This window comes from Cryptomeria japonica, chromosome 3 (genome assembly GCF_030272615.1).
Source record: "Cryptomeria japonica chromosome 3, Sugi_1.0, whole genome shotgun sequence".
Taxonomy (NCBI): Eukaryota; Viridiplantae; Streptophyta; class Pinopsida; order Cupressales; family Cupressaceae; genus Cryptomeria; species Cryptomeria japonica.
This window is the reverse complement of record NC_081407.1, coordinates 97,068,563-97,091,010: the sequence shown is the minus strand read 5'-3', so window position 1 is coordinate 97,091,010 and position 22,448 is coordinate 97,068,563. Positions and strand designations below refer to the sequence as shown.

Sequence of the window (22,448 nt, the reverse complement as noted above, 5' to 3'; positions counted from 1 at the left end):
CTTCGGGGGTGATGTTGGGAGCCATACTAGCCGTACCCATCCCAGGATTTGGGCAGTTGAGACCCCGACCTTCTTTGCCTACACCCTCTAGGGTCGCCACAACAGTTTCGACAGAGGACGTTCCAACTGTGTCATTGGTTCCTAGCGAACCTCCTTGCATTGGGTCTATCGAATGGAAGGAACCGGTACATATGGATGTCACGGCAACAGAGGGTACGGTGACCGGAGATGATGATGCCACCATGGATGCGTGGCTGGGTCGCTATGAGATGCCTCCCATGACACCATTGGGACCCCCTTGCCTCACCCCAGCCACGTCCTTTTCCTGAGATTGTGGACCTCGATGAGGGTAGTTCTCATCAGGTGGCGAGATAGCAGGAGTTGGCGATGGACTTCCTGCAGGACACCGTTGGGTTTGAGGAAGAGATGGCAGAGATGCAACAACAGGAGCAGGCCACTACCGAGAACCAGAGCTAGAGGGTATAGAGATATTTTTGGTAGAGATAGGAGCCAGTGCGCAGAGGATGGTAGTAGAGGTTGAGGCCAGCACACGGAGATTGGCAGTCTTTATCTAGGATAGGAGTGGACCGTTGGGCAGTCTGCCGTTGAAGGACTCCTCGCCTTTGCCATCGGAGGGTGTGCTGAGGAGTTTGGGAGATGTTTTGAGGCCAGGGGTTGGTGTGCTGTGGAAACTCTCGAGATGTTGGCAGGTTGGAGGAGTGAGGAGACGTCTGAGGTTGGTGGAGTAGACTTGCTGCTACAACGGGTAGAGCAAGCCTTCCGGGACGGGTACTACTAGCTCAGACGTACCTAGCATGGTGCCTCAGCAGCAGAGACGGAGTGGGTGGCGGCCATCACAGCTCGGGAGGAGCTAGCCACTCGCTTGCATAGGATGGAGATGGAGTTGGCACAACAGAGAGCTCGAGAGACCAGCCTAGAGGAGGAGTTGGCTCGTGCCAAGGCAAAATTGGCCCAGGAGATGGTGGGGCATTGTTGACGCGTATTTTGTACACGATCATACACAGAATAAAATACCCAAGGGTACCTTATCCTCTCTTGAATAAAGCCTCTGATTGCTGAAGATGTCGCAAAAAGGATCAATCAGGGTGACTCCAATGTTCTTTTATGTAGGGTCTCTACGTGTGGATAAGCACCAGTGGTCGTTGTGAATGCTGTTTCATCAAGGGGCCTTACGTTCTCCAAGCTGCAGGAACAAGTTTTCCTAAAACTAAACAATTTCTTCAAAAAGATCAAAAGGTAGGGTTTGCAAGGGATAAATTCTAATCTAATCCTATGAATGACCCAATGTAGGCTAGACTTGGCAAGATTCTACCAATTTCAATATTGCCATGAAATAACAACCCAACTGAAATTGATGCGATCTTCTAAGGTAACAAATGATTTTTCAATTCGTCAAGGATCATGGACACTACCACAAAGGCACATATCCAATGCTCAATGACGATTGAAGGTTTAAGTAATTCAGGTATCTCCAGTTGACCACGCAAGGCGTTCCCACAATCAGTAAGAAGCTAGTGGTTTGGAACGTGAATCTCACCAAAATCAAGCCCAACACTTAGTCCTTCAAACTTAAATACTACTTCGATTGAGAATGATTCAAGAAAACGAACAACCATGAAGATAGCCACAAGAATTGCAATAAAACACCATAACTTCAATATTTTATTGATCTCAAAGCCAAAATAGACAACAATTGTTTGAAATCCTTTCTTCAAACTCAATCTTGCTACAAAATAACTTTCTTCTCTCCAAAACTCTAATCTTCTAACTATTTCTTATTGCTCTCTAATCTCTAATTTCTTTTTAATTACAAAATGAAAATGAGTGAGGGTATATATAGCATCCTCAATTACAATGAACGCCCCAGATCAAAACAAGATCAATGGCTGAGATTCTGACACCTAAACCCTAATTAGGGTTTTATTACAAAAGTTCCCTTTTTATTGCACAACATTAAATGCATAGCCAAATATTTAATTTGGCACAAAAATCTAGGAAACATAGACCAATGACAATTAAGGTGCCATGTTATCTATAACAACCTCTCTTCTAGAACTTTATTCCCTTTCCAATGCTCCTTTTTAGCATATGCAATGAATCTGGACACGATTCCCTCGATCTCAGCAATAGGAATCTTAGGAAGATTCCTCATTCGTTCCTCCAAGTGAATAATCTGATCAAAGGCCTTGAGAAGAGCTGCATCCCATTCAGGTTCGAGTTCCTTAATTTTCTCAATTAGGAGCATAGTAGCAAACATTTGATCTCTTTGCTCATCTGTAATCACATTCTCATCCTTGCAAAAGATGACTTTGACCCTTTCTTCCAATTCTTGAAGATCTACATCTGTCTCAACTTTGATCCTTCTGCCAAGAATAGTACATAAAACCCCAAACACCTTGTCCTGGATCGGACGGATGACCTCCTCTACTTGATTGCATTTGGTGCTGGTGTCCTCGAAGAGAACTTCCTTCATCTGGAGTAAAGTAGACCACTGGAGTAAATTATGAGCTCCTCCATCCATTATTTTTTCTTGTGCTAAGATCTTTCTTGGTGTTTGCCTGATTACTTGAAGGACAGGAATGATAACATCTTTAGTATGAGCAAAGGCGGCTACTGTTATCATTAGGTTGTGGATGATCTCAAGGACCTGGATAGCCCGATGAATGGTCTGCATCATTCTTGTTGCAAACTCGACAGCAACTGTATGGGATTTGTCAATCCAAGAGCTCATAAGCTGGACCAAGCTCTTAACCTTCTCTGCTTCACCAACTGATTCAAGGGGAAGTGCTTGCACAGGTTATACTGCTGGATCCTGACGACCCAAAGGCTGACTGAGGTGGCTAAAGTAGCCTCTCCAAGCACTGACCTCCCTCTCAAGTTTTCTACTCTTTTCCATCTCTTCCTTAAGTTTATCTTTAAGTACCTCAAATGAATCAGTTGCCTCATCCAATGCCTGCTCGGTGGTGAGTGGACCAAGCTCAACGGTTTCCACATCATATTCTTCTGCAAGGATCTCACCTTTGTACTTGTCCACTGCCGGTGTAGCTATCTGCAACTTCCTGGACCCTGTCTCATCTCTGATCATCTTGGACATTTTGGTGGCCTTCCTCTTTTCTGTTACTCCCTGAGAATCTCCAACAAGGCTATCTAAATCAATCACATTATCTTCGTCTTCGATCACAATTACCCTTGTTAATCTCTCCTTCAACCAATCTGGAATGGCGGACCTTGTCTCTCTAACTTGTATTTCTTTAGGTAGTGACTCTTCTTTCCGGAGAGGAGACGTCACTTCATCATCATCCTTGCCTTCATGTAGCTCATTGACCTGGGGAGATTGACTTGATGATCGTTGAGATGCCTGACCTTCTTCAGGTTTATCATTCTGAACCATTGACTCCATAGATTCCTCAACTTCAAGTGTCCTCTTCTCCTGTCGAGAAGATGTGCCGGATGAGCGATCTCGATTGGCCTCTTGCTTCTTCTTGGAAGATTCTCTTTTCTCAGGTCTTTCCTTCCTCTTCGCACCTCTATGATGGGGATTGCCGTCACTTACGCTTCTGGGGTGAGGATGGCCTTCGCTTGTGCTTCTAGGATGAGGATGGCCCTCACTTACGCTTGTTCCTTCTGCCGACCTTTCCTCCAAAGTAAAAGTCATTGAAATGTTTTGCTCTCTCAACTTTTGATGTTGCACATCAACCCATCTGCGAGTACAGGACAAAACTGGAGCCATCAGAGTCTTCAAGTCCACAACCTCAGGTTCATTCCAATCTATCTTTACTGCCTTGTCCTCTCTATTATAAGAGGATTGGAGGTCCCTGCCACTGTCCTGAGTTTGATCGGCCACTCTGTAAACTTTGCATTTCCTGATGAAATCCAAAGGCAATCTGGAATGCATCTTTCTCTTCACTTCCAAATCATTTGAGAGATTCATCCAAAAGTCTTCTACCTGACTTTCATGCTTGTATTTTCTACCAACTGTCTCCTCTATATGTCCATAAGGATCAAAATTCTCTCTCAATGAAAAGAATGAAAATGAATATAAGGCCAACTCTCTTTCTGCATCATCTAAAGCTGGAACATTAGGACATACCTCAACTGAATTTCCTAGTATGATAGGTACAGGAATCCCATTTCCATGTCTATGTCTGAATGCCTTCACATAAGCTGCCAGTTGCCTAGTTACCTCAAGTAGTACTATCCTGTCTGTCGGATATCTTGGCAACATATATGGAGGTGAAGGACACCCATGAACTCTGATATATGTAAACTTTTGGAATTGGATAAACCAAGCACCATACCTCTTTACAAGTTCTTGTGCCTCCTGAGATAGCCGATTATGAATCCCGCCTTGCAGTGTCCTGGTGATGTTCATTGTGAAGGTATCATTGACTAACTTGTAATTACTCCTAGGTGGATGATGCAAATGAACATAAGATTCACAAACTCTGACTTCTCCAGGTCCTCTTCCAATCGATCCTCTGTGAGGTAGTCCTGCATATTCAAAACTCCTGATCAAGGCATATATGATGTACGAGCTCATGTGGAAGGATTTAGTAGCCTTCAGTCTTCTCAACTGTACGTCCAAGCAATGGCTAATGATTCTAGCCCAATGAATTGTTCCTTTTCCTTGAACTATCACTTGGATGAAGAAGAACATCCACTTCTCAAAATAGAAGGCTTGAGGAGCCCCTGTAACTCGATTGAGTAAGGTTATCAAATCTCTGTACTCCTCTTGGAAGTCGATCCTATGTGGTGTGTTGGGAATCTTGCTCAGGCGAGGACGACTTTTGAGTAGCCAATTCTTGTTGATGATGCTCAAGCAAGTGTCTGGATCATCTTCGTACATGGATCTAGCTCCTTCCAAGCTTTTGTAAATCATGTCTTTATGTTCTGGCAGGTGGAGAGCTTCACTGATAGCCTCATCTGAAAGATAAGCCAAAGTGTTTCCTTCCTTGGACACGATCAATCTTGACTGTGGGTCATAATGGCGAGCACACTCGATCATTAGTTCATGGCACTGGACTGCTGGAGGGAAGCCGACCGCCTTGATAATGCCACTCTCAATTATTCTCCTTGCGACAGGTGATGGCTTTCCAATGTAAGGGACCTCTCGAAACTTCTTCACACTGAAGTTTCCCAAGTTGGTATCTCCAATGTTGCTCCACTTCGACACGATCTTGGTCTCCAACTCTTCGTTCCTTTAATCTTCCTTCATGAGGGCTGGACGACTGGTGGATGCTCCTGCCTTTGGGGTCGCCATCGTGATACCTACACAATATTTCGTAATGAGCAATATACCTTGGAGCGTAAAAAAAGATATAGACTAAGTTTAAGCTTTGAATTTAGGAAACTTCATGATAAATCTTTGAATTATCATTTCCTAAATATGACGATTATGCAATTGGAAATTCAAAATTTCAAAATTCAAAATTGAGGAAGATCTTGACCATACCCTTCTTGGAGAACTAGCTCTAAAAAAAGATGCAAAATTTAAGGAATTTGCTAGGCAAAATGTGGATCGAAGTCTTCAACGTGAGCTTCCTCTAGCAATTTCACCACCCTTAGCCTTCAACGCCTTGAGGAACAATTCGCTCTACCTCCAACAAAGTTTGCACTCCCTCTTGGATTGAGATTTCGCACCTCTCCTTGGATGAGATTTCGCTCCTTCTATGGCTTCTCCAAATCGCACTTGAACAAATGAATGAATGATGGATTAAAATCGCTCAACACCCCCCCACTATATAGGCGCTTACCTTGGCAATTTCCAATAGGCCGACTTGGTGGAAATGAAGCGAATAATAAACAAAATTAAATAGAAAGGAGGCCGACCTTTATAAAATATTTAAAATAAAACCCCAAGCGCATTCCTTTCATTTAATAATTTAATTAATTAATTAAATGCCTTTGCAATTGAATTTCGATTTTTTAAAAGGCTAAAATCAATTAATAAATGTTAGGCGCCCTCATTAAATGCCAATTTAATTTCAAAGTATCTTGGAGTTTTAGCGAAACTGGCATTTAATGCACTTTGAATGATATTGGCGCCTAGCATGGGAGATATTTGGGACATTAGTAATATCGCTCTGGTCCCTTGGTGAGGGACAGGAGCGCCTCATGCTTCTTAGCCTTGTAATTCTTGTTCCTCACGTTCAACACTTCATCCTGGATGCCCAAAATGGCATTTTACTTGAATATTTCGAGCTTGATCCATTCAATCTTTGAAATGAGTGCATTTTAAAGCATTTTCGCCCTGGTCCCTTGGAGAGGGAGAGGAGCGCCCCAGCCATTTTTTATCAACTTGATGGCCTTTGTCACTTCATTCCTTCGTGAAACCTTTTAAACATCACTTTGACCTTGCGTCTTGACTTGGATTCGTCCGAATTTGGAGAGGAAGGTTGGCTAGTGTGTTTTTCGCCTTGGTCCCTTGGTGAGGGACAGGAGCGATTTTGTCCTTTTGTCCTTGATCCTTGTCTTTTTAATTGCCAAGTCAATTTGCGAGGTAGGCAAGGATCATCCTTGTTTGTTCTATGCATGTTTAACTTGCCTTCCAAGACAAAATGAGCTCCTCCAAAGATTATCGCCCTGGTCCCTTGGTCAAGGACAGGAGCGAATTTTATACTTGAGCTTAAAATTGTCGACTTTTGACGTTAACTCCTTATCCATCGTCTTCCTAAAGACATTTCGGATCTTGCATGACTTCGCCTTGATATGGTTTTGGAAGAAAATGACTAGTTTAATAGAAATCGCCCTGGTCCTCCAGTGAAGGACAGGAGCGAACTTTAGTCCATGGCGCAAATCCTCAATCATATTGATATCAAATTGTCTTCAAGGGTAAAATGTCATTGTTTACTCCATCTTGAATGCTTGAAACGAAAGCGGCATCTTAGAATTAGGTACTCTTGAATATTTCGCTCTGGTCCCTTGGTGAGGGACAGGAGTGCTTTGGCCATTTCCATCAAGCTCTCGTGGTCTTTGCAACTTTGTTCCTCTTCGAAGCGTTCCTAATATCATCTCCATCATGTGCCTTGGCTTGGATCCGACCAAACTTGGAGAGGGAGTCTTGACAATCTATATTTCGCCTTGGTCCCTTGGAGAGGGACAGGAGCGATCTTGCATTTATAGGCTCACTCGTGTTTCGCCAGCTTTCAAAATTGTCTCCAACGGGTTGATTGTGCCTTCTTTCACTCATCTCCAACACAAAATTCGTTCTAATTTCATCCGAATTTTATTGTTGGTGAATTCGAACTTGAACTCGAATGCGGTGACTTAGCCTTCAGGCACCCATTTTGATTCTCTCCATTGTTCTTGAGTCCTTTTTGACTTTTGTTTGATATGTTACTCTTAGAAATCTGCCAGGACAAATGATAATAGATAAAAGAAAAGTTCAAGAATTTGTGGTTACAGGTAAAATGGAGATGGAGATTCAAATTTATAGAAATGGAGGGAGTTAGATCAATGGTCCAGTTTGAAATCATCCCATACAAAGATCAACGGTTGAGATAGCGTAGGAGAAATGGAGTCTAAAGATAGAAAAGGGAGTGGGATAAAGTGGAGAAGTGGTGGAAGAGAAGAATGGACAAGTGGTTGGGTGGTAAAGAAATTAAATTATTTAATTTAATGTGTGAGGAAAAGGAAAAATTAAATTGTAAGTTTATTTATTTTCGAAAGAGATGAATAATTAAATAAATTGAAACAATTTATTTAATTATAGAAGAAATGTTAGCTAATTAAATAATTAAAATAATTATTTAATTATAATGAACTAGAAGGTAAAGTATAGATTAATTAAATAATTAAAAACTATTTAATTAATGAAAATGGTTAGGTTAATTAAATAATAAAAAATATTTAATTAATGTTGGAAGAAAGGGGGGGTGACTTATGTAGTTCAGCGGTTAAAACACTTGCTTGGTGAAACTGCCACCGAGGTTCAAATCCCCGCTGGGCCACTATGCTCGCAGGCTTGGTACTTTCGCTGGGCTGGCATGCTCGCGGATTTGAACAGAAATAGTGCTCAGCACCTTAAGTGCCCATTATCGATAAAAAAAAAAATGTTCGAAGAAAGGGAATAATTAATAATAAAATAATTTAATAAATTCGAAGAGAAGAAATGGAAAGAAATGATGAGAATGAAGAAGTTAATTTTCAGTGTCTACAATAACAATCGTGCTCACAATAATTATGTTCAAACCCAATGTTGATTTCTTGACAAGGTTATAAAGTCTTTAGAAGGTTTTCTTTGAACTTACCTTGAATCCTAGTGATCTTTTTCATATTTGCCTGTAAATATTCTTCAATGGTTTTTGAAAATGCATTTGATTGCTTCACAGTGAAGTGCAGGGCTTTTTAGGTTTGTAAACAATTAATCGGATTATATCTTCCACCAGACACAATGGAGAAAGTTATGTCACTGTTATAGACTTATAGTACAATGACCAGATACAATCCCCATGTCAACATGGTTTATGCTTGGAGATTGTATTGACGTCTTTGGTTTTGCTCCGTATGTATGGTTGGTTGTTGCATGCTTCTTGCATATTTTTAAGAGGTTACCAATTTTATATTATGTTTAATGATGCTTATATGAAACACAAAATGCAGTTTGCATGGGAAAAGGAAATGTAAATGCTTGAGTTTACTGGAGAGGAAATTGTACGTGGAAAGAAGAAGCAGAAATTAACATTATACATTCATTTATTTCGTACTTGGAGGAAATTAAGTTCCATCAAGCTAATTTGAATGATCACTCATAGTGAACTTGTGAGGAATTTGTGAAAGGCACATTATAAGTCTGTAAAAATTGCATTAGGATTGTGGTTGAAACGGGTTAAATATCATGGAGCTAAAACAAAAAGCATAAAAAGCAAATGGAGATAATACCAACTTTCCTCAACGTATAGGTTGATCTTGAATTTCTGGTATTAACATGGTAATTTTTAACATAATTATTCATCCCCAATGTATTGCTGCATACAAAGCTCACTTGAATGTTAATTAAAATTGTTGATTGAGAGTTAATTCATCTATACTATTATGACATACTGGTATGCTATTCTGAAGGTTTAGAGAAACATATTATGCTCATAGCCTTTGCTGTTTGAAAGCTTTTCCTAAATGGGTGGAGCTGAATGTTTTCTTCTGGAAAAGCCAATTTCTTTAGTCTGCTTGAACTGCATTCTTTAAACTTCCGACATTTTCCTATTAATGTTTCCTTTTTTTTTATAGTTTGGAAAAATACATGAAAACTTAGTTATCTAAAGAAAGAGATTTAGCAAACAGAAAATATACGATGTAGCTTTGGTAGATGAATTAATGCTTGGAGTTCTTTCTATGGTATGCTTGCAGGTTAAACCTGTTTCTGTAAGGTTTGGACTCGGATTTCCTGACCATGATGGTGAAGGTCGCCTGATTACCGTAGAACTTGATAAATTCTATTTGGTTGCAGGATATGTTCCCAACTCTGGTCAAAAGCTCGAAAGACTGGTCAGTTAGTTACAATATTTACTTAACCTGTAATTTTCTGTTAGTTATAAGTAAAACCTTTACACATGACTGAAGTGTTTTTGGATATGGTGCTTGTTACTTATAAATTTGAGGTCTAGAGTTCCCATTCTGTAATATGAATAGATGGTATTGTATTTTAATAGAATTGTTTTTGCTTGTTAGCAGACGTACAGGGTTCAGAAATGGGATCCGGCTCTAAGCAGCTACATCAAAGTAAGTGTGTAGCACATTGATGCAATCCCTTATTGGGTGTCTGAGAAAGTTGCTATACTCGTATAAACAATTACTTTGTTACAGTTTGAATATAATTTTCCTTTTACCTGCTACAAATTGACTGCAAAATACCATATTTTGCTAATTTGCAGTTTGATATTTAATATTTTTGCTGCTAGATTTTGCATGATTTTATATGGTTCAAGGATTTATTGATTTAATATATGTATTTGTTCACGAGGTTTAGTGCTGTAACATTTTTGCCCTTAATCATGGAACTCAAATCAAAATGAAACCTCTGGTCATTTGGAATGCAACATTTTTGCCCTTAATCATGGAACTCAAATCAAAATGAAACCTCTGGTCATTTGGAATGCAATCAAAATGGATGGTATCCTTGATTGTATGTTTCATCATATTACTTTTTGATAATTGGGCTGCAAATAAAATTGTAATATATCTATCTTTTATTTACTGCATATTATAAACTGGATTCTTGGGAATTTGCTCAAAATAGATGATATCTGTTATTTGTTTAGATCATACCATCAGAATAATTTCATCTTATTAGAAAACAAATGCATTTTGGTACAGAAAATTTTGGACCAACTGCTGGTTATGCTCCAGATTATCAACTCTTCAAACTGTAGCAAACTGTAATTTAATATAGAATGGAACTTCATGGTGAACCAGACATAGCATACAGTTTTCCCCTGCAGACCTTCAAAAAGCTGTGGAGTCTGCCCTGGTTTCACTCCCATTATGCCCCTGTAGACAATTGACAACTTTACAAAGCATTCAGAATCACTTCTGAAATGTTTTATAAGCCTGGTAAAATATTTTATAGCTATTCAATAATTCAAACCCCGGTTCTTCAATTTTCTATTTTCTGTCATCCAAATTGTGGGAGGCTTCTATGCACCATTATTTATTGTCTTATTTTTCTTCTTTTTGAAATTTACCATTTTATGTTGGAATAAGTGAGGTATGGATGCTAAAATAATAAGTTGTTCAAAAACATTTTTTAGAACTCAAATCTAAATTGGACTTTGTGTATTAAATTGTTATTATTTTTGCTGGCATATCAGCTTGTTAATTGATGCTAAAGTATGAACCAAATCAACTATAATTATGTATGCAGGATCTAGAACAGAAAAAGCCAGTGGTTTTGACTGGTGATCTGAACTGTGCAAATGAAGAGATTGATATCTACAATCCTGACGTAAGCGTTTCTAGTTTCAATTCTTTTTTGTTTCTCATTATCATTTGCAAATGGCTTATTTTCTTACATCTTCTATCTGGGGTATTTGGTAGTGAAGTATTTATCACTCAGCAAACAGACTACTCTACTAATCCTTTAATTATAGAGAGAAAACAGAAAGAATAATGATTGTTGAAATAAAATTGTTCCTTTTACTTGGTACATATCATTTCCTTGCTTTCCTTTCTTGAAACCAAGGAAACTAATTGTGTGTCAATGCAAAGCATGCTTAAATTTACAATAACCTTTTTGCAGTTGGAAGTAATTAAATGTAATGTCCCCTTTTTCTGAGTGATCATCCAGCAGGTCATCTAGACTATTTTTTATTCCTGTGGGCTAAGGTGGGAGATTGGAAGGGTATAAATTAAATTAGATTAATTATTTTAAAGTTGTCCTAATAAAGTAAAACTGTAAATCTTATGGATAACTTTCTTTTAATTAATTTAATTTAATTGTGACTTAAGTGGAAAATAAAATATATAACATAAAGTCACTTTATTAAATAAAGTATCTCTTCTAGAAGCATCAAAAGAGGTTAAATCGGATTCTTCTAGAGGATTATATTGGGGTTCAAAAGGAGATGAGGGCAAGTCATTTCAATATCCTTGACTTGTTTGTAGGCAGCAGTTATGCCATAATTATAAGTAAATTGTTAGTATAATAATTGGCAGTGTAATTACTTTTGTTCCCGAGAGGTTGGTGGTAGTTGCTGATGGTTGGCAGTCTTAACCAACTGCCAGACACTTTATATAGTTTGATTGTTGTATCGGGAAACATTCATGATTGTATAGAGATTACACTCCGGTAATAAAAGAACACATCTTTCTGCCATGTTATTGTGCTGATTACTGTTATCTGGTATTATTGTATGGTATGTTTCTGTATCTTGTTTACTCTGCGTAATCAATTAAGTTCCTTTCGGGAGTAAACATTTTGCCACCGTTGCCGATTTGAACTTGGAGATCTAAGTGATCGAGAATGGCAGCAGATAGGATGGCGGTGTAATGGGCACTGATTGAATGACCAGATTAATCTAAGGAAGATGACGACCCAATAAAACAAGGTCCCTAAGAGTGTTGTATGGGACGACCTGACAGTGAATGATGCCATCAATCGTCTCCTTTCTAGATTACCAAGGTTGTTGGCACATAACCTCATTGCTCTCCAGGATCTACTCGAGGACAAAAATTGAGAGCAGTGTCGGCAACATATACTACAATGGTACGAGAAGAGAAACGTAGGGAGGAAGAAGAGAGGGATACGAGTAGACATTGTACCCCTAGCAATTAATGCCCCTATGACCAAACAAGGAAAGAAAACATATTGCAAACATTTGGAGAGAGAGGGATCAATGAGAATATCTCTCCGGATCAAAGAACAAAGTGATAGATGACAATGATTATGGAGAATAGTTGAGGAGTCCTAGAGTCCAACAAGGAGTAAGAGCATAAGTGTTAGCTGAAGTTGTAGCCGGGAGAGGTAGAGACCACGTATATGGAGTGAGTGGGAGGAAGTTGCCAGGAACCTACCACTCTCGAACAAAGTAAACGAGGATCTCGCCAACTAGGCAAATAATCAATCCGTACACTCAGTGTCAGATGAAGGGACCGACTCCACATAAAGTAGCTTGTATGTACAGTCGGTATGTGACGAAGAAGACAACGAAGGTAAGGACCTCTAGAGTGAGGTTGCTGAAATCTTTGAACACAATTTGCACCGCATTGAGAGCCTCTCCATAAGAGAGGGACCGAGAATAGGGGGGCCTGAGCCAAAGATGTCGGGGAGGAGGGAGTCCAGGAACAAGGAAGGTAGCCAAGGTGTAGATGACACAGATGGTGGACGGGTGGAGGGCTCACACGTGGCTGAGAATGCAAGTGAAGCACCGGAGCGTCGAGAGCAAAGTAGTCCAATCTAGTCCTGGGCACATGGGATACACCATTTAAGGATGATGGTGACCCCCCCCCCTCTCCCCCCACACATACAGAGAAAATCCAATTGTGGATAGGGAGAAACTTCCCAAGTTCATTGGTAACGGATCAGAGGATCCTGTAAGACACTGCAAGACATGTGAAACCATATGGTTGGCAAGTGGCCAGGATGACAAAGACTACTGGTTTTGGTCATTCCTTGCAACATTAAGGGGAGTCGCAATCGATTGGTTTTCAAAGTTGGAAGCGAGACTCATGGGATAGCTTGAAGAAGGCATTCTTGGAGGAATTTAAACTCCTACAGGATGACAATGAAATTGTGGCAGAAATCTATAATACCAAACAAGGAAAACATGAGAATGTGAGAGCTTACAATCATAGGCTCAAGGAGTTGTTGGGTAAAATGGAGAACCAACTAGTTGATGGGTTGAAGAAGCAATGGTTCATCGAGGGGTTGATCCTCTCATCGAGGAAGAAAATGAAGGTGGTACCCCCATTGTCGTACGCCAATGCCTACAATTGGGCGATGGACATTGAAAGTGAAAACAACACATCTCGAGGAAAGAAGAAAGTCAGTGATGATAATTGTACGCCAATGCCTACAATTGGGCGATGGACATTGAAAGTGAAAACAACACATCTCGAGGAAAGAAGAAAGTCAGTGATGATGACAATATGAAGGAGAGCAGCAACGACGGTGAAACTAAAACAGTACAAGCCCTCTGACAGGATATGTTGAGAAGATGAGGGAATTGAAGATCAAAAAGGAGAGCTCAAAGGAGAGTAAGGAAATGTGGTGCATTGACTATAAACTAGAAGGTCACAAAAAAACTTGTCCAAAGAAACAGTTCTGTGACATCTGTCAAGTACTGGGACATTTCATCAAGGAATGCCCGTACAACCTAAAGACAAGAAGCACACAAGTGCTCTTTGCCTAAGGGGAACAAGCAAACCCTCCAACTACACCACCAAAACCACCTGGCAATCCTAATACATGCTTGGCATGTACTAGAACAACATGCGAGGGAATAATAACCGCTACAATAACCTCAATAATACCCAACAAAGCAGAATGCAGTATGATGTGAAGGGGAGACCCATGATCCAGTGCCAAAAATGTAATGAATGGGGTCACTTCGCATGGGATTGTTAGAGCGGTCAAAATAACAATGTAGGTCTACTATGCAAATGGTGTGGACTCGGAAATCATGAAGACACCGATTGCCCGAAGCAAAAGGGGGTAAATATGCCGGCAGTGGAAGAACTAGAGGATGAAGTATTGGTGATCACTAGGCTACAGACAAAGAAAACAATATATCTAGATCCTCGTACAGGGAAAGAAAGACTTTGGGAAGCTAGAGCAGATGTGGAACGGGCAATGACAGATGAAAAAAGAGCCTCAAATGAAGTCGTTGGTACTCCATTACGGTCGGAGTTGGAGAAAAACATCGTAAGACAGGTGCTGCAAACCACAATGCCTGTAAAGGTATCTGACCTTCTACAAACCATGCGACAACTAAAAATGGTGATTACAAATATAGTTGATGTTGGTGACGACAACTCCAATCATTAGAAACAGAACAAGGAACAAGAGAAACCGATGGAGAAATCGCCGTGTGAAGGGGACGGGGCGAGTGACTAGATGTTGCTGATGGTGAGCATTGGTAGGAAGCCAGCCATCGTGGAGATGGAAATTATGGGAATGAAATTAACAAACACCATTGTTGATGGAGGCTTGGGAGTCAATGTACTATTGAAGGAAACTTGGAAGAGCCTTGGAAAACCTATACTCTTGTCGCCAACCTTCAACTTGGTGGGTGCCGACCAGCTTGGCATTAAGCCATTGGGAACTTTGATGGCACAAAAGATAACAATTGGCACACAACCCTTCTTCTTAGATTTCGTCATCACTCTATTATAGAAGAAGACATATGAGGCTCTCCTCGAGAGAGGGTGGTTAATCATTGCCAAGGTAGATCACAATTGGAAACGCTGCACACTCTTGATCGAGAGTCAAGGAAGGAAGTACGTCATCGACTTGAGGAATTAGGTGGTGAGTGAAGAACTGGCATCTTTAGACTAGGAGTCCGAAGACAGAGAGTGGAGTACGGAGGAAGGAAGAGGATGAAATGATGAAGGGGTACTGGAACTGGAAGATTGCTCGAAGGAGGAAACATGTTCTTTGAACGGGCTATTTCATTGGTAGATGGATGATTATGAAGTCTTCCACCTAGAGTGCCACATGCTACAAATCGTGGAGATCGAAGAAATCAATGAAGGTACAGAGAGTGCTACCTTCCCTTTGGAGTGTGAAGAATATAAGGGATTGCATGAGTGGATGAGACACCTGCCCATCGTTTTGAAAGGGATAAAGTCATGAAGTATAAATAGCCGAATGTGAAGAAAGTAAACTTGGGTTATGAGGGCAATCCGAAGGTGATTCTCGTTGATGACGATTGGGATCTGGTATTGAAGGCAACACACTCAAAATATTCATGGAGTACAAGGACAACTTCGTGTGGATGTAAAAGTACCTAAAGGGGATACCATTGGAACTGTGTGTACACAAAATTCCCCTCGTACCGGGTGCACAACTTGTACGAAAGCAGCCCTACCAGATGAATAAAAACTATGCCGCCAAGGTACATGAGGAGAATGAAAAAATGTTGAAAGACAACATAATATTTAAGGTGGAAACAAGCGAGTGGGTCTTGCTGATTGTTATATCTCTGAAAAAGGAAGCAAACCAAACACGAATCTGTGTGGACTTTGGGTGTCTCAATGCAGTAACAATCAAAGACCCGTTCCCAATCCCATTCACTGACACCATATTGGAGGAAGTAGTAGGCCATGAGATGTACTCCTTTGTCCAGATACAGTTAAATAAGCATTGCCGAGGAAGATAAACTCAAGACTACCTTCGTGGCGGAGGATGAGGTGTATGTGTACAATAATATGCCGTTCGGCTTGTGAAACGCCCCCGCCACCTTCCAACACATCATTCTACATATCTTTGACAAGATGTTCTTGTGAAATTTCAAAGCATTTCTAGATGATTGGTCAATATACAATGGTTAGGAGACTCATCTCATCGCACTTCGTGAATGCATGGAAAGGTGTCGAAGGACACGTTCTAGCGTTGAACTTGAAAAAGTGCAGATTCATGATACCCCAAGGGAAGCTACTTGGCCACATATTTTGTAAGGTAGAATTGAAGACAAACTCAGACAAGGTAGGGGTCATGGTACAAATGGAGACATCGAAGAATGTAATAGGAGTCAAATCCTTTTTGGGTTACGTTGGTTATTACTGGATGTTTATAAAGAACTTTGCTCAAATTATATACTCATTGGACATGTTGGCAAGGAAAGGACGACTGTTCACATGGGAAGACAAGTAAAATAAGGCATTTAAGGGATTGAAGTCAAGACTAGTGAGTGCACTGGTATTGGCGTACTCGAATTGGAATAAGGAATTCCATGTGGACGTGAATGCCTCCAACTATGCTATAGGAACTAGATCACTTGGTGTTCTTTGCTAGTCGATTACTCTCGAAGGTCAAAAGGAATTATAGTACAACAGAGAGGGAGACGCTTGGAATGGTGTACTTCGTACAAAAGTTTCGTCGCTATTTCCTGGTGACACCGTTCATGTTCGACATGGATCATCAAGCCCTAATGTACCTGGCAAACAAACCTATTATTTAGGGGTGAGTAGGTGGTTGTTGTTATTGTAGGAGTTCACATTCACTATCATAGTACGTTTGGGAAAAAGCCACGTCATTGCCGATCAATTTTCTAGCATCAAGTCAAGAGAGCCACATGACGGGGTAAACAAATACTTCTTGAATGCCCATTGTTTTCAGATTGCTGCACTACAACCTTGGTATGAAAGCATCGGGGAGTATCTACCCACTTCAACCTTTCCTGTTGCCAAGCGAGAGCAGAAAACTAAACTTTTCAGCTTATAAATGGATTGTTGTATAAGATGGGTCTTGACCAAGTGTTGTGGAGATGTGTTATGCAGGAAGAGATTCTCGGAGTCCTGAAGGAGTCACTCAAAGGGTTGGGAGGAGGCCACATGGGATCGGATGCCACCACACAGAAGGTATTACTTGCAGGACTATGGTGGTCGACATTGCACACAGATGCTCAAGAATGGGTAGTAGGGTGCAACACATGTTAACGAGTAGGGAAACCACTGAAAAGAGATTTTATGCCATTGTTTCCCTCGCAGCCCCAGGAATTGTTTGAGAGGTGGGTTTGGATTTTATTGGACCACTGAAGGTGAGCCAGACACATCGATGCAAGTATGTTGTGGTGGCAATGGAGTGTCTTACAAAGTGGTTGGAGGCGAGAGCACTTCCAGACAACATTATTGTTAGTACGACAAAATTCATCTACGAATAGATAGTGACGAGGTTTGGGATACCAATCCAGATTACAAGTGATCGAGGAGTGCATTTTGTGAACCACTATAGTTGGCATAAAATGCCTATTGTTATATTTGATAATATTTGTTATTTGGCAATGTATTAATTGTTTGTATTAAGTGGGTTTTCACTCTTGAGTAGTTAATGTGTCGGTTGGTTGACGGTTGTGTTCCTCTCGGCAACCGTCGAGTCTTTTAAATATGTTGTGTATCACCAAGGAAGGGAGTATGGTATAGTCGAATTAATTATAATCCTTGGCCAACCATCTCTGGTCTTCTTCTCTGTAATAATTTCATGTGCGAATAAAGATATAGTTTACTGTTGTGTCTGGTTTGTCATGTATATTATTATTTCCCGTATTTGATTTATCAGATATAGCAATAAACATTTGGCATTGTTGCCAGGGACGATGCCAATAGGGTCAAAATGTTGAAAAAGATGTTAAAATTATTAAAAATGATCCTAAGTATCAAGTTGCCCTATAGTGTTGATTTATCTTTCTAAGTGTTGAGTTTCCACTTTGCCTTAGAAAATTCGAGCAAAAAATGATGTCGTACTCTTGGATAGTGGCGACCCACTTTCCTCTTCTTTCTCCCAATTCATTTTACATAAGGAGTATTTTAACTGCTGCATTCGACACTATAGCATAAACTTTGGTTCTTAGAATATAATGCCTGAATGTTTTGATTGCTTTTACCAAAGCATAAGCTTGTTTTTCTACATTTGGGTATCTCAGCTCAACATCTTTAAGTGGAGCGCTCATGAATACTATAGGAAGCTCATTTTTTTCTACATTTCTTTGGGTGAGGATAGCAGCACGTGTATGTTCTAAAGCGAATGAATACAAGTAAAAGGGCCTTGTATAATTTGGATTGACTAGAACGGGAGCTTCAGCGATGGCTGATTTGCTTTCTTCAAATGCCCACTTTGCTGGTGTTGTCCATTCCATTTTGGCTTCCTTCTTAAGTATTTTGTTCAATGGCCTTACTATCTCAGCAAACCTAGTAATACACTTCCTCACAAAGTTGATTTTACCAAAGAAAGACTTCAACTCTTTTTTACTGGCCAATAGGCTGATTTTTGATAGAGCTTAAATTCGATCTGGGTCTATGAAGTTTCCCTTCTCTGAGATCACATGTCCTAGTAATGTTCCTTCAGTAACTCTGAACATGCATTTCTTGGGATTAAGAGATATCTCGTATTTTTTGCATCTTTGAAATACTTTCCTCAAATCTTCTATATGATCTTCTCTCTTCCTAGAGAATACTGTGATGTCGTCCATGTAGATTATAATGCATTTCCCTATCTAGTCTTGGAATGCAATGTCCATTGCTCTTTGAAAGGTAGCTCAGGCATTGATTAATCCAAAGGGCATTCTCCTATATGCAAATGTTCCCCACTTCGTCGTGGAGGTTGTCTTTAATCTATCTTCATATTCCACCATCACCTGGTTGCATCTTGAATATCCGTCCAAGAAGGACATCATTTGTGATCCATTCACTATTTGCAATACCTCGTCCAATGACAAGAGTGGGTAGTTGTCCTTTTTTGATGCCTTGTTGAGGTTTCAGAAGTCCACATAAGTCTTATCTCGCCACTCTTGTTTCTTACTAGGACCAAGTTGGCGACCCACGTGGAATGCCTTACTGGAAATATAATCCTGGCTGAAAGCAGTTTCTTCACTTCTTAGTATATGAGAGGCTTTAGTAATGGATTAATTGGCTTTTGATGCTGCCTGAATGGCTCACTTCTTGGCTTTAAAGGAATCGTATGTGTGATAATAGATGTATCATATGTCTTTAAATCTTCTTATCCCCATCCAACTATATTGGGAAAGTCTCTCATGTTCTTGTGTATGCCTTCCTTTTCACTTGGCATGCATGCTTTCCCTATGAACATGTTCTTAACTTCTCCATGATTTCCCAAATTGATTGTCTCGCAAGTACCTCCTTTTGTGTCTTGGTGCTTATCTTCTCGCAATTTATTAGGATAAAAAATTCTTTCTAGTTCCACCATTCCTTTGGGGATGGTGTTTGTCTTTAAGTTCAAGATGCCTTCAAGATCAAATTCCGCTTCTTCGGCTTCTTCTTCATCAATAATCTGACTCATGAAAACATCTGAGTTAGTCAAGAAATGTACTATATGCTTGTTGGCTTTGAACACTTGGAAATTGTGACATTATCCAGCACTGAAGGAACTGAGGCTAGCTCTACCGTAAACTTCTTTAGTCCTTCCATGGCAATAGGTGCCAAGGAACTGGTAGCTTGGGCAAGTGCATTGGCCACTTGGTTCTGAGATCTATACACTAACTTCATATTAAAAGCATCAAAGCTTTCGATGAGGTCCCATACCTGTTGTGACGTCTTCACACATCGCCCCATTTAAATGGGGACCCCCTCTTTTCGCTTTTATTTTGCCTGTTCTTCTCTCTGCTTTTAGGGTTTTGAATGAGTGAGTTGTCTGTCTGGGCTAGGGCTAAACCTTAGGGGTTTCTTTTGGATGTTTTTCAAGCTGAGTCGAGTCAAATTTTGAAAGTTATTAAGCATCCTTCCGAAGATTGATTATTGAAGTAAGTGAGTCTGTCAGGAGGTCAGATAGGTCCCAGGTTAGGTCTAGTCAGGGTTTTTGAGGGAAAATTCAAATTTTGTCTAAGTGTTAGCATTTTGAAGATGAAATTGTATATTCTTGCCTAGGTAAATTTTGATCAAATTTTGGAGGCAAGATGATGCCCGAAACAGAGAAAGTGCTCCTGTCCTTCACTGGAGGCCCAGGGCGAATTTCATTCTAAGTGCAATTTCTTGTTTTGCGAGAGCTTGCTAATTGATTCCGGGCCTTGAAGATGACCTAACTCTGCCTTGTGAAATGATTGGAGACCTAAATTTTGAATATTTTAGCCAGAAAGGACAAAAGTGCTCCCGTCGCTCTCCAAGGGACCAGAGCACAAATGTTATTTTATGCATATTTGTCATTGACTTTTCTATTTTGTTTTGTGCAGGGTCTTCCGGAATGATAATTGGACATGACTTGATACTTTTGAAGATTTTGAAGGCACAAAAATGGTGAATTTTGAAGGTTAAAGGAAAAAGTGCTCCTGTCCCTCACCAAGGGACCAAGGCAAAGTGCTCCCGTCCCTCACTGAAGGACCAGGGCGAAATGACTTATTTGAGTCATTCCTGGCCTTGTTTGGTCAAATCGAAACATCAAAGGCATAGTGGAGGACTAAATGAACATGGTAAAGCATCCAAACTTGATTGAAAACAATAAAATGATGAAGTTTTTGCCTAGAAGGTAAAAAGTGCTCCCGTCCCTCACTGAAGGACCAAAGCACTTTTCTTTATATGCACAATTTTAGACCTTTATTGGACATTAACTTCTATTCATAGCATAAAGTAAGATGAAATCTTACCTAGCAAAGGAATTTCGAGATGAAAAGTGAGACAATTTGGCTTGGAAAGCAAAAAGTGCTCCCGTCCCTCACTGAAGGACCGGAGCTTGAATTTCAAATTTGCACTGCCTTTGCAAGATTAAAGTGATTTTATGGTTTGAAGAAGTTTAGGGAAGCATGTTTTGTCCATTGAATATAATTTAAGCGATTCACAAAGGAGTAAATCAACCCAAATGACAAAAAGTGCTCCCATCCCTCACTGAAGGACCATGCCACTTTTTCAAGTTTCTCTTCTTTGTTTGATATTTTATGGCAAAACTTGACTTGGATAGGAAGGACGAATGATGTTTTATGCCTTGGACGCAATTGAGAGGTTTAAAGAACAAAGAAGTATGCCAAGATGCAAAAAGTGCTCCCGTCCCTCTCCAAGGGACCAGAGCGATTTTCCAAAAAAGTGTAAATTTCCTGCAAGGCCAAGGTAAGTTTGTGATTGAAATGAATGGAAGAGGACATGATTTGCCCATTGAAGATAATTTGGGAAGCTAGCAAAGGACGGATAAGCTTGAAGTTGAAAAAGTGCTCTTGTCCCTCACTGAAGGACTAGAGCACTTAATATGTTATCTAGCCTTTCTCACCAATTTTGGACAAATTGAGGCCAAGGCGCAAGTTTGAAAAAATGTTTAAAATGCCTTGAAGTGGAATTGAGATGCGAGAGTTGCAAATTTTGACGACAACTGGCAAAAGTGCTCTCGTCCCTCATCAAGGGACCAGGGCGCAATTTCCAAATATGACCATTTACCTTGCATTTTGAAATGATATTTTTATTACCAAGGCTCAAGATGGAGTGAAATGTGATATTCTACGCCTGGAGGATAATTTGAAGTTGATATGATCAAGAATTCATGCAATGGACTCAAAAGTGCTCTTGTCCCTCACTGAAGGACTAGGGCGCTTTTTATGAAAACAACAAATTCCCTCCGAGATTATGCTAAGGCAAAGTTGTGTGAGATGGGAAGGATCTTCTAAAGCATGGTGAACAAAGGTTTGACTTCAAAAAATTGAGAATCCTAGCCTAAAAATGAAAAAGTGCTCTTGTCCCTCTCCAAGGGACCAGAGCGAAGTTAATGGCATTCATTATTTTTTACCATATTTGGGCGTTAATATCCTCCAAATCGCATTAGAATATTTGAAAAAAATTAATTAAATTGGCATTTAATAAATTAATTTTGGGCCTCAAAAAATCGAATTTCTATTATAAAGGCATTTAAAATTAATTTTTGTGAAATTAAAATTAAAAGTTGAGCGCACAAGGCATTATTTTGCCTTTATTTGACAAGTCGGCCTACTCCTTTTGAGGTTTTATTTATTATTTCACCTTTTATTTGCAAGGTCGGCCTCATGGGTAAGTGGAAGGTGAGCGCTCTATATATTGGGAGGTGTTTTTTCACAATTTAAATCATTCAATCATCCTTTCAAGTGCGAAATTGGAGAGCAATTTGAGTAGCGAAATCCAGAGGAGTGGAGCGAATTTCTACTAAATGTGGAGAAGCTAGTGGAGGGCGAAATTCATCTTGAAGGCTATTGGAGAGGTGTATTTCTTGCTAGTTTGGAGGGTAATTTCCAGATTTTTTGAAGACATTTGAAGGCGAATTTCCAGATCTTGAAGAAGCTATTGGAAGGTGGAGTTCTTTTCCAAGCTAAAGG

The 22,448-nt window shown here is 40.0% G+C and overlaps 1 protein-coding gene across 5 annotated transcripts in view; it reads left to right on the top strand.

The window, feature by feature from the left end:
- LOC131046022 (DNA-(apurinic or apyrimidinic site) endonuclease, chloroplastic) overlaps positions 1-22,448 on the top strand; it is a 132,747-nt gene that overhangs the window by 33,015 nt on the left and 77,284 nt on the right. For all 5 annotated transcript variants that reach the window (XM_057979660.2, XM_057979661.2, XM_057979659.2 and 2 more), the window contains 3 exons: positions 9,367-9,504; positions 9,691-9,738; positions 10,880-10,960. In XM_057979660.2, the coding sequence (XP_057835643.2) occupies positions 9,367-9,504; positions 9,691-9,738; positions 10,880-10,960 (267 nt within the window). The remainder of the gene's footprint in view (positions 1-9,366; positions 9,505-9,690; positions 9,739-10,879; positions 10,961-22,448) is intronic.